This window comes from Podarcis filfolensis (assembly GCF_964270895.1).
Source record: "Podarcis filfolensis genome assembly, chromosome: 12".
NCBI lineage: Eukaryota > Metazoa > Chordata > Lepidosauria > Squamata > Lacertidae > Podarcis > Podarcis filfolensis.
In genome coordinates, this window is record NC_139614.1 from 17,620,513 (window position 1) to 17,633,369 (window position 12,857).

The window sequence follows — 12,857 nt, forward strand, 5'->3', positions numbered from 1 at the left end:
AGGGATAATATTAATCATAACAGAATACGCAACAGAACCCCAGGCACTCAAACTAATACTTATAATGTATATTACTAAAACGATATTCTATATTACCAGAAGGGTATTGCATCTCATTTCTGAATTTCACTAATATTTCCTATAATAAATCAAGCATACCTACACCTGTTTTCCAAAATTCATCTACATATGAGTTGTGTTAAAAAAAAAATCAATTCTGGAATTTAGTTTTCAACACACAATATTGTGTGTTGAAGCACTGCAATTACTCTTCTGTATATATTAAAATCAGAAGCAGAAAATACTGATGTACAGTTAATTGCTAATAGGGCAGAGTTACATGTTGCTCAGATTTGGAAAGAACAGTTGCAGAAGATATGGGACTGAACTGACGTTATCAGGAAAGAATATCAAATAATCATCAAGACAGATCCATAAAAAGATGGGCATTTTTATTAACTTTTGGAATATTCCAGATAACATAGTCATGTGTAATTCTTTCCCACCCACATGATTTTGCATCCCATCTTCTTTAACAAAGTCAGATTTCTAATCCTTTCCTCCTTGTTGAACAATGCAAGCAAGTTTGTGGGTGGCTGGGACTGCATTGAACACAAAGGGTATCTGAACCCACATGCAGAAAATCACAAGTCATTTTTGAGCCTTTAAAAGTGAAAAAGAAAGCATAGGGAAGAAACAGAGCATTTCTTTGTAGGGGCTCTGCATACTTGTAGGGAGAATCTGTTGTACTCATGGTAATGTAGTATTTCTTAATATAATTAGCAGCAAAACTGCCGGCGGATGTGCCCTCTAAACCGAAAAGACCTCCTAAGCCCAAGAAGATGGAAATAATAAACTCTGATTCAGAACCTGAATTCGGCACCCCAAAGAAGGCTGCAACTCCCAAAGGTAACAGTTTGGATGTTGCCTATTTTCACTTGATGTAGCAATGTGTGAGTAGGGAATAACAATTCTTTTTTTCTTCATCTCGGAATGAAGATCGTTTAATTGGAATGAAGCAGGGGTGGAGTGCAAATGAGCTGCTGCACTTCTTTTCCGTTTTGGCTGTTAATACGTGAAAGGGAAACTGACCTTTTAGCAAGATGTATATTATCTGGCTGTGGATGCAGGTCACACATACGTATCATGCCCTTGTGGAGGCTTGCATTTCTTCTTCACACTGGCAGTGAAAAGAGAGGATGCACGAAGCTGCTTTGAGGATGGGACGGAATATACTCAGGGTGTGGAATCAGATTCAGGGCTTATGATAGCCTAGCTGGAGAGTCACATTCACACAAACTGTTATGTAATATCACAAACCCTTAAAGGTAAAGGTAAAGGTAAAGGGACCCCTGACCATTAGGTCCAGTCGTGGCCAACTCTGGGGTTGTGGCGCTCATCTTGCTTTATTGGCCGAGGGAGCCGGCATGACTAAGCTGCTTCTGGCGAACCAGAGCAGCGCACGGAAACGCCGTTTACTTTCCCGCCGGAGTGGTACCTATTTATCTACTTGCACTTTGACGTGCTTTCGAACTGCTAGGTTGGCAGGAGCAGGGACCGAGCAACGGGAGCTCACCCCGTTGCGGGGATTCGAACCGCCGACCTTCCAATCGGCAAGCCCAAGAGGCTCAGTGATTTAACCCACAGCGCCACCCACCTCCCAGATCTTAAATCTTGTGTTCAACTGTTGTCGCCGAGAGAACAAAAATACACTTTAAAGAGAAAGTATTTTTTAAAATGGAAGAGTTTGTGAACACTGTGCTGTTACTATAAACTTTATTGTGGACACAATGCCTTTCTTTCTGTGAATGCAGCTGTGGCCGTAGCCCTTGCTGAGCATGAAAGCCCATGAAGTTATGCTAAAGCTAGAGTGAGGAACCTTTGTTTCCAGATGTTGCTGAACTACAACTCCCATCAGCCCTAGCAAACATGGATAGCGGCTAGGGATGATGGGTGTTGTAGTTCAGCAACATCTGGCACCTGAAAGGTTCCCAACTCTTGTGCTAAGGGGTGAATTGTAATAATTAAATCAGTCCACAAATGGTGAATAAACATTTAACAATGGCAAGTGTTTTTTGATGAAAAGGTAGCATGTCCTGGCTCTTACAATAGTAATTGTAATTTTAATCAGTCAGCAAAAAGAAAGGGAAGTTTCATGTAACTATTGGTTGTCTTAGCAATCAAAGGATTACTTCTTCCACAGTTCTTTAGTCCCAAAAATGAGACTCCTGTGAAATGAAATAGAATTTGAGTTCCATAATTAATGTCTTGTTTGATGATGATAGAAGATACTGAGCTGCTAAATTGGTAGCATTAGCTTTCATTTTGCACTAGTACAAAGGTCTGGGTTGTGGAAATTTGGGTCTGACGTTTCTGGAAGAGGCAAAAGAATGTGCTGCATTTCTTTTGATGCTTGGGTATGGGGCATGTATTGGGAAGTTTTTTTTAATACCTTTATTATTGTAGAGAAATTTCAGTTCTAATGTGTTTTATTAATACACATAAACAAATTCCTGTAGAGAATCATAGGTCAAAAATTTTTGTTTGATTCAATCTATTCTACTAAAACTGTCAAATAACTTTGAGACAATCCAGTTTGCTATTCTGAAACATATAAATAACTTATGCATATATATTTTCTTTAATGTTTTAGTAGGAAAAGGCAGAGGAGCAAAGAAAAGGAAAGCATCTGGTTCTGAAAATGAAGGTGAATATAACCCAGGGAAGAAAACACCCAAGTCTACGCCAAGCAAGGTAAATTCAGCACCTACAAGTTATTCTGACTTGTATTATTTCTATTCCAACAACATAAACATTCTCTTCCTGGAGAATAAAATAGTCAGTTTGAAGGTTAATAATAATAATTTAAAATTTCTGCCAGCAAACACCAACACATGAATACAAAACATTTAAAAACAATTACAAACCCTAACAGCTAATAACCTTAAGGTTTCCAGGGACAGTATCTTTCAGCCATCAAATTCCTGAGTCAACAGGAATGTTTAAAGTTCTTCCTAAACATTACTAAAGAGAAAGACAGATGCAGGGAGGGCAATTCCACAAATGGGGAACTATCACTGAGAACACCCTTTCATGGATCAGTGCTGACATTGTCACCCTCAACAGGGTCTCCCTTGCCGGTTGTAGAGCTGGAGATATGGGATGTGCTCTTAGGTGCTTGTGTCCCAAGCTGTTTATGGCTTCATATGCTAGTACTAACACCTTGAATTGGGCCTGGTAGCTCACTGGCAGACAATGCAACGCTCTCAGAAGTGGAGACACATGTGTCTCATCAAGCTGCTCCATTTACCAGCCTAGCAGACATATTCTTGAAATACCTACATTGGCTCCCAGTACATTTCCAAGCACAATTCAAAGTGTTGGTGCTGACCTTTAAAGCCCTAAACGGCCTGGCCCAGTATACTTGAAGGAGCGTCTCCACCCCCATCGTTCAGCCCAGACACTGAGGTCCAGCTCTGAGTGCCTTCTGGCGGTTCCCTCACTGCAAGAAGTGAGGTTACAGGGAGCCAGGCAGAGGGCCTTCTCGGTAGTGGCACCTGCCCTGTGGAAGGCCCTCCCATCAGATGTCAAGGAAATAAACAACTATCTGACTTTTAGAAGACATCTGAAGGCAACCCTGTACAGGGAAGTTTTTAATGACTGATGTTTTAATGACTGATGTTGGGGAAACCCAGCCAGATGGGCGGGATATGTAATAAATTATTATTATTATTCTGCAGTAGCTGCAACATGCGGTTTTCGAGATAATGTCTATGTAGAGTCCATTACAGTAGTCCAGGCAGGAGCATGGACAACTAGGCCAGACTATTGCAGTGCAGGAATTGCTGTAGCTGGCAAACTGAAATAAGTCACAGAAACTGCTTTGAGAAACCAGGAGTACTCCTAGACTACAAGCACATGTATGTTGAAGATTTTGGTTGCTTAAGCAGGGATTTTAGATAACAGTTAAAGTATCAAATCAATGTTAAAAGAACACTTCACGTGGGGTCTTCACTAACTGTAAAAAAATAAATAAAAATCCTTATCAAACAGAAACCGAAGAAAGCCTCCTTTGATCAGGACTCAGATGTAGACATCTTCCCCTCAGAGTTTGCCTCTGAAGCAGCCTCCAGGCCGCGGACTGGACGGGCGAGAAAAGAAGTGAAATATTTTGCAGAGTCTGATGAAGATGACGATTTTGCGATGTTTAATTAAGTGCCCAAAGAGCACACAAACTTCCAACAAATATCTTATGTTGTCCTTTTGTCCCTTTTTGTCGCAGACTTTTTGTACATTTGACTTATTTTATGTGATGATGTAATTGATGGTTTTTTCTTATTGTGCGTAGGCATTTTAACATTTTGTTCTTACACCGACAGTTTTATGCTCTTTTTTACTCATTGAAATGTCATGTATTTGTCTGACCGGCTTGTAGAAATGTTCTAGGGAGCTGTGCAAAAGCACACATTTTAACTGTCATGGTTGCAAACTGCAAACCTGCTTTTTGAAATGAAGTTTAAACATTAAAAAAAATTATAAAAACCATTTCCTTGCGTTTGGGGGTTTGGACTAAAAAGACACTGCTTTTGACCACAGGTATAAAATAAATATATTTTATTCTTTGCCAGGAGATTCCATGGAAAAAGGTAAACAGTATATGAACATAGAAAGCATTGTTAAACAATCTCAATGTACAAACAGAGCCAGTGAAAGTACATCACAGACTTGCTAGAATATATAAAAAAAATTCACTAGTGCTTTAAAATGAAACCTAAGAAACTGACACTTAAAAATTGTAACCACGCTACCACATTTTCCACTCTGTTTTATGGTGATTAACAAAGTCAAAGAGGCAGATTCTCATCTCTGCTTTTGGGTATTCTAGAGACAGCCCCTTGTTACCAGAGAGGAGGACTGTGGGGCTTGGGGGGGCAGTTTCTCCATATTTGTTTTCACTAGTGTCACCAATTCAGAGGTAGTGAGTATGCCTGGTCATTATTAGCCCACAAATTTCCCCCTAACAGCTTGTGAACAAGAAAAAAACAAAAAAAAACAAAAAAAAAACATTAACACTGGAAAGTGTTTCTGCCTTGAAGGCTATAACTGAAGTTAAAAATTTAGTATTTATTTTTAAATGCAGAGAAGTCAGCCAAGTAACAAACCCCCTTGTAAATTTTAAAGTGACATTAACAGTAAAACAAATTACATCCAAATAACTGGTCTGGCAGTTACATGTATACAGAAGTTCCTTCTGCTAGTGCAGTGAATTTCTTTGTCTCCTTTTACTGGGAAAGAAAGAAATACAAACTGAGGCCATTAAAAAAAAGAGCAAAGACAAGTTTTCATCCTAACTAAATTAGAATGCCTCTCTCAGAACTTTTTTTCACCTGGACATGTAAGCGGTCCATTTCGTAAGCATGATGTCTGGGTCATTTCATGTACGCAAGAGAAAAGGAAAGCACCAAACATCCAGTCGAGAAAGTACAGGCCCATATATTTTGTTTATGTACAAAGTCATCAGAAATGGGTAAAAACCATAATTTTAACCTCTTGTTTGAGATCTGTCTTGTCACCGTACAATCTTGGATTTCCAGCAGAAACAATTGAAGCTTAACTAGTTTATTATTTCATGAACTAGTTCATTTAGCATTTCAAAAGTTTATGGTTTCAAGTTAAGCTGCAAGGCATCTGTTTGGGTATGTGTGTGTGTACATATAATACAGGTACACATGAAAAGTTCTTGGTCCTTGTTGGGTTTTAGTGTGTGTATATATAAGTCCAGAAAATGAGCAGCAGCAAAGACTATTCTTGCGTCTCATCCCTGTCTAAAAAATGTTAGGAATGTCGCTGGAGAACGTCTTATTGCACCAGTGGGGATTGACTCACACTGCTGTTGTCCACGGAACTTGGGGAGATGCTGGGACTGTGCTCTGCTGTGGTCCCGGTTGAGCTTGGGGTCAGTGGTTCGTGTCCTTCTGAGTTTTCCAACATTTCTTGGATAAGAGGCGGCATAGAGCCAGGGATTTCCATTTTCAATGTAATAACACGTTCAGCACCTTTTAAAAAAAGACGAAAAACAAGATTTAAATTTATCAAGTCAGGTTTCTTTAAAGTAAAATGCACAGCTTTCAGGGGACAGGAAACCCAGAGACTAGGATTAGCCTCTCTTTAAGGCGGAAGAGAAGCTTGAGAGCACCAGGAGCCAGTTCTGTGTATGCACAAGGAAGTGCTCAGAAGCAACGTTTGCCCAGGTAGAAGCACCTGCTTCATGTTCAAAGCTGCTGAAGAACACATCCTTTTCATGCCATAATAGACTATACTAAGAGTGGAGTCACAGGTCACTTACTTCAGGGGTCACTTTAAAAACAAAAAACTTACATGTCAGGGGAACCCAAATTTTGTAATCATCAGCCCCATAGCGCAGCAGGCTACTGTAGGCCTCTGCTGCTTGGGTGCCCAAATATTTTTTATCATGCTACATGAGTTATTCAGCTTACCAATGCCAGGTTATTATAGCAGTGCTATCTATGACTGATTCTTGTGAATGGTTCCCTCCCCCATTAAATATATTAATACATCAGCAATTATAACCAATCTGCTACTATAAAGGGGTGCACATTTAAAATACTTAAGCTCTTGTCACTATTGCCTAATTTTTGCATTTTATTTCCATTCAACTAACCTCTTAGAATGTTCACCTTTAAATATCTGCCAACTAAGATTTCATTTTGTGCGTCTGATGAATCAGGTATGAGTCCATGACAGTGTCAAGCCAAAATAAATTTGTTAGTCCACTGCAGCAGCAACAAAGAGTCTAGGTTAAGACTAAATGTTTAACCAAAGATTCAGAAGCACAATAATACTTGGCTGACTGCATGGACAGGTTACAAAGGAACACAGGGCTGCTTCAAGTGGTAATCATACAGTAAGTAGTCCTAGTATTCCACCCTAAATGTGTTAAAAGCCATAGGTGCAAATAGAGATGTGAAGGCCTGGGAAAAAACCAGTCCCTCACTCCCTGTTTTTCCCCAAAGCCATTCCCCCCCCCCCCCGAAAAATGGGGGGGGGGAGAGAGTGTGTGGAATATTCAAATGATATCAAACTTTTTTTCAATTTTTACGGAAAACCCCTGCAAAAAACCTGTCCCCCCACCCTTTTTTCCAGGCCTTCCCATCCCTAGACAGTGCAAAGCAATTGCTCCTATTTTTCCCCATGCACTCCTCTGCATGGAAGATGTGAGCAACAGCTATAGAATGGCAAGAAGGAAAGTCAAAACCCATTCAATTTATCTTCGCTTTCTTTATCTTCAATGCTTCAGGACAAACAGTAGTGGAGAGTACTGGAGGAGGCTGAAAGATCAATTATTTGCCAGAAATCAAATAACCGCCCCCAACTTCCTTTTATAAATTGGTTTACTAACAAAACTAATGAATCAGTAGGCTGCTTTTAATCAATTCTGCCTAACGTGAAAGTGGAATTATAGTGTCATAGAGAGAGTGAAAAAAGCCTCTCTGTACAATTGGTGGGTTATGTTTTCACATATGTCTCAGCAGGTTCCAAAGCTGAAACATAACTGGAAACATTTACAAGTAAGCTAAGACCTTTAAACACGTTACCACTTTCAATCTGAAAAGCATGTGAGGACACTAAGTTCGGAGCAAATAATTTCTAACCACAACCTTATGAAAAGTTAAGAGTTGTCTATACTAATTGACAAACACTGTTGGGTTGTGGCTATAATGCATGGATAAATGGGTGGGCCGCTCACGTGATGCTAAGCCAAACGGGGAAATTGGTTAAGTCGTAATGGCAAAATAATTATTATTGGTGATTAACATATATGGATTTTTGGGAAGTGGTGAATACTGCAATTTAGCAGAAGGGATGTTTCATCATGGACATAATGAATTTGGATGTAACCATGCTGTCTAGAGACTGTTTGTCCTTATATACAAGGTTATCTGAGTTTATACACTTAAGGCATCTCCAAGGAACTGCTGCGGAAGGAGGAAAACTCCAAAGAAAGGAGGGCGTAACACTGCGGACACATTAAACAGCCATGATCTCTTTGGTGAATAAACTATGTTGCATTTATTTCTCTGACATTTAGGCACTCAAGGCAGCTTTCATATCAAAGGGGGACCATTTCTTGTAAAACCGGAGAGGTACAAGAAAGGTTTGCCTGGAAAACAAACACACACAGGCAGCTGCCAGGTGTTAGGAATTCATTCTCCTGCAATAAAGTATAATAATATAAATTGACTGTTAGAAATTCCTGGAAAACTTTCTTAGCTTAATATAGTGCTAAATATATATACTGCTATCCTTTATGCTCTCTGTAATAATTTGGTATAATAAAGCAATGTAGCCTCTATCAAACAGAGGATGATTGCATGAGTATAAACAGTTCAACAGCATGGAAGCCACAAAAGTCAAAGGACAACTCTGAATGAATGGATTTTAGAAACTTTGTAGGTCTGCTTCTTTGGTCCCACGCATCAGAGCTTTGTTGCCAGGAAAATGTGTCAATCAGACATGCGCCGCTTCTGGTCCACATAATTATGTGCTGAACCGTGAGTTTATTTAGCTGCACTTTGGCAAATCAGGGCATGACTGCAGTGAAAAAATAATCAGAAATAATGGTGCACTAGAATCACTTGGAAGGTTTTCTTCAAGAAGGTGCTTCTACATTTAGAGGGGCTGTTCTTGGGGATAGGTATGCGTGTGCATAGTGCTGGGGTTTGCGTACGCCCCTCTGCACTGAAAGCAGCCATGGGTCAAGCCCATCGCCGCTCGAACGGCATGGCAAATCAAGTTTGTCCATGGTTGGTCACATGACTCAATAGCTGGGCACAGGACTCTAGATAAATTCCATTTGGGGATCAGAGCATAAATGTTTCCCTACCAAGCAAGAGTCATTATTCCATAGGAATCTAGCTAACCTTTTGCACTGATACTGCGTAGATCTGTGATTTTCATTAAGATCTTTGGAAACATATGAGGCTTGTTGGGTCTTCTTTTTCTGATGTATATTTTGAGAGCCTCCAACAATGGCTCCTGTAGTTCATCTACCTTAGCTGGTTCTTCGAGGTCCTGGCGGTCTGGAAAAAACACACAAATATTACAAGCGGTGAAAAACAGCGAACAGCAAAACTTTAGTGTCGGCATTCAAATTAACATGACCAAATTCTGCCTATTGCAAATTCTTTGCTTTCCATGACCCAGTTCCAAACTAGCATGATGACACTTCTGGGCTTTTTCTGTGCAAACTGGCAATCTATTTAACAAGTCTGGAAAAACAGTTCCTGTTCCTCTCTAAGGCTCTAAGCAAAGACAATTGCACTGCCATAACTAACTATATATTTGTGTTTACTTAAGAGACCAATAATAAGGTATAACTCTACTCATTTTGAATTTGTAAAATGAAATCCAACTCAAAAAGTTTTATTTTTCTATGGGATACTTTCTGGCCATTTCATCTCTCGATCGGAGCGCAATGCTATTACCCCTGTGTGCCAGTAGGTGTCAGCATAACACTGAGTTAACTAAGAGCCATTGAGTTAGAAATAAATAAATCTGAGGCATGTCACTAGTGCTTCCTGTTTAATATATTTGCCTCCAGATTTTGCCTAAAGGAACCTGTGAGGTGAATTTGGACTGTCCTGTTTAGATGAAACATCTGTAAGAGTCTCGAGCGATTAAAAAATACAGGATTTGTGAAAAATTTTGTGGTTCACTCAACCCTACAATGGTTTATCTGTAATGTACGTAGGATTTGATGCTGAGGCACTGCTGCATAGATATCTGCACATGATATCTATACATTAGGAATAGCTTCAAAATCCTTTGGCACAGGCGTAGTCCAGAAATGGAAGATTGTGCCTTCTCAGCAGCCCCAAATCCAGGGAAGGGGCATTTATATATATATATATATATATATATATATATATATATATACACACACACACACACACACACACACACACACACATATACACACACTTCATACAAACAAGCATTGAATAAAACGAACAAATAATACAAAAACAGAAGAAAATACAAAAATAAAATTACAAGGATGTAAACATAATAACATAAATTGCAATCAAAAATATAACACATTATATTCTCCTAAAAAAGGAAAAAGAACGAAAAATAATACCAAAAAAAGAAGAAAAAAATGACTTCCAACTAATTCCATGTTAGAACATTTCTTCAAAAATTAAATCATTACAGGAAACCAGTGATATGAAGAATAAAGATCCACATGGCGTTCATAGGGAAGAGGCGATTTCATCCCTTTTTCTGCAGCCTGTTTTGTCATGACTGCAGCTGAGACAGAAGGGCAATTTCTGGCTACATCGGCTCCCATTTTGTCATATGGTCTGCATTCTCACTTGTCCTGGTGACACACCATGGCACCATATAGTGTCATTCCCCCCTCCCCACACCACTATTTCCTCTCAAAAAGCCATGTTCCCCCAAGATGTTGGACTACAACACCCATCATCCAAGCCAGGTTAGCCAATGGTCAGGGATGATGGAAGCTGTAGTGTAGCAACATCTGGGGCCCAAGGCTGAAGAACACTGACCTAGGCAAGTTCAGTAGAAACGTCTCCTTGGAAACAACTTTTCATTTCCATGAATTCTAGTAAACCCTGAAGATACTAGCACTTGTCGAACCCAACTTCTTCTCTGTCCTGTGCTCATTCCAGCATATCAAAAGACAAAGCAAGACATACCGCCACAGATTAAGCAGATGGCACTGAGCAGGCCAGTTTCCGTGTCGTCCATTTCCAAGGGCAGGAGCTGATTGGCAAATGTGAACACAAGATCCGTCAAGGGACCAAATCCAGCGTTATGCATCTGAGTTCGGTTCAGTGTAAGGCCGTCGGAAAACGTCATCGTGTCTTGTTCGGGCGTGTATCTTGTGCAAATTCTAAGGATCTGGGGGTCGGGGAGAGAAAACTAATTTTGTTTATGGACATTGCAATTATGGAATTTATTATAGAGTCCAGGTGTCTGGATGTGTTCTTCAAAGGCAGATGAAGGGGCTGTCCCAGTCATTGGGAAAGGACCACATCAGGTTATGGCCTTCTTGAGAACTCTACAATTATGGAACCAGAGAAGGAACGACTACTGGGAGGAGCATAGGAAGAAGAAACGCTATGGTACACCTCCATCAGCACCACTAGACACCCTTGTCTGCCCCAGCTGCAACAAAACATGTCTCTCCCGTATCAGTCTCTACAGATACAGCAGGCATTGTAACTCCCAACAGTTTGACTTCACCCCCAAAGGCACACTCCTCCGTTGTTTCCTGAGACAGACGGATGCCAACCAAATCTAGCTGAAGTTCAGTACTTCCTACATCCCTGATTTTAGTCTGATGCTTAAGTGCAGTGTGCGCAGGTAATCCTACACATGCTTAGGTGAGACTCAGTGAGTTCAACAGGAGCTGCTCAGAAAGCGAAGCTTGAACAGAACCTGCAGTCCAGTCTCTCCCACTGGGAAGGTCCCAATGGGGACTTAGGAGGGCTTAATCTTGGCTAGATTGTGTCCTGCATTCACCCTGCATACGGGTTTGGTTTCTGCTGTTTCCTCAGATCCCCTTTGACCCATAGATCCTTATTAACAGCAACTTTTAGAAAGAAGAATAACATAAAGGTCTGAGAATTGCCAGTGGGAAGGATAAGCATTCTGGGATTTGCAGTCTGAAGTCCCTGTCAAGAAAAGTAACTGAGGAATACTAATACCACCACCTCCATTTCTCATGCCCAAGGAAAGCTTCTTAGCCATGGGCAAGAGGAAGGTGGTAACAGCAACTCCTAGGACTAGGGCAAGCATGGGCTACCGAGCTATTCAAGCAACAGGGGTTTCCTTTCCCAAGAACCCACCTCAAATGTCCACACCACTCATATCACATGATTTGCAAAGGTATCCACAAAGCATGTAACATACGCAGAAGTTGCATGATGATGGGTTCTTCTGCTTCCAGCTTAGCATGCAGGAAGAAGCCACCTGGATCTATCCCCTCACTCTTGTCTCTCTTCCCAGGAGAACAGGAGAAACAGTGGCTCATGCTATGCCAACAGATTTGAGAAATAAGGTGGCACATCCCAGACTTTTGACAGACAAATTCAGAGTTTGGTGGGAGGAGGCCAACTCTGCTTTCTCTCTCTCTAATTTGTATTTATTTATTTATTTTTTATAAATGGATGCCCTGCCTTATCCATATGAAAGAATGTCTCTGCACTCTGAAAAACAATAGAATTAGCTACCACAGGATAGAGGGATGGCTATCGACATGGATGACTTTAAAAGAGGATTAGACAAATCCATGGGCTTTCAGTGGTTACTAGCTTTGATGACTACATCCTCTCTCCATGTCTCTCAGAACAGAGCAGAATGGCAGACTAGACGGGCCTTCGAAGCCAGAAGAGCTCTTCCAATTCTCTAGTCTATTTTCTTTAATGTACGAAATCTAACTATGACAACTTCCTCTTCCACCCTGCTACCCCAGCCACAATAAGATATACTGGTAGGGTATGAACCCTGTGCTGTGGCTCCTTTGGCAGTATTCTCGGTTCAGCCCTACGCCGGTTTTCCAGAGATATGGTCAAAGGAAAGAACCAGGGTTGCAGGATCTTTCTTTCCCCCTAAGAGTCTCGCCAAGAAATAAAACAGCACATCTGAGCAGGTTTTCTTCAGAGAGGAGGAAAAACAATGGGCAGCGTGAGTGAAAGGGACCCTTCCCACAGTCGCCGAGAGCGGCTAACATTCAGGGAACCTGAGCTGCCTCTCGGTGCTACTGGGGGAGAAGAATGTGGTCTCTTTGGGTTACATATAATACTGCC

At 40.8% G+C, this 12,857-nt stretch overlaps 2 protein-coding genes across 25 annotated transcripts in view; one reads left to right on the forward strand and one right to left on the reverse strand.

Moving 5' to 3' along the window:
* Positions 1 to 4,545, forward strand: part of TOP2B (DNA topoisomerase II beta) — a 48,278-nt gene extending 43,733 nt beyond the window's left edge. For 6 of the 12 annotated variants that reach the window (XM_083577547.1, XM_083577545.1, XM_083577555.1 and 3 more), the window contains exons 34-36: positions 784 to 909; positions 2,654 to 2,754; positions 4,054 to 4,545. In XM_083577547.1, the coding sequence (XP_083433673.1) occupies positions 784 to 909; positions 2,654 to 2,754; positions 4,054 to 4,215 (389 nt within the window). In that variant the 3' untranslated portion in view covers positions 4,216 to 4,545. The remainder of the gene's footprint in view (positions 1 to 783; positions 910 to 2,653; positions 2,755 to 4,053) is intronic. The other 6 variants (XM_083577551.1, XM_083577552.1, XM_083577549.1 and 3 more) reach the window with 3 other exon arrangements.
* Positions 4,546 to 4,599: 54 nt separating this feature from the next.
* The window catches only part of RARB (retinoic acid receptor beta), a 341,400-nt gene continuing 333,142 nt past the window's right edge, over positions 4,600 to 12,857 (reverse strand). For all 13 annotated transcript variants that reach the window (XM_083578114.1, XM_083578115.1, XM_083578112.1 and 10 more), the window contains 3 exons: positions 10,743 to 10,947; positions 8,943 to 9,101; positions 4,600 to 6,056 (listed from right to left, as the gene is read on the reverse strand). In XM_083578114.1, the coding sequence (XP_083434240.1) occupies positions 5,860 to 6,056; positions 8,943 to 9,101; positions 10,743 to 10,947 (561 nt within the window). In that variant the 3' untranslated portion in view covers positions 4,600 to 5,859. The remainder of the gene's footprint in view (positions 6,057 to 8,942; positions 9,102 to 10,742; positions 10,948 to 12,857) is intronic.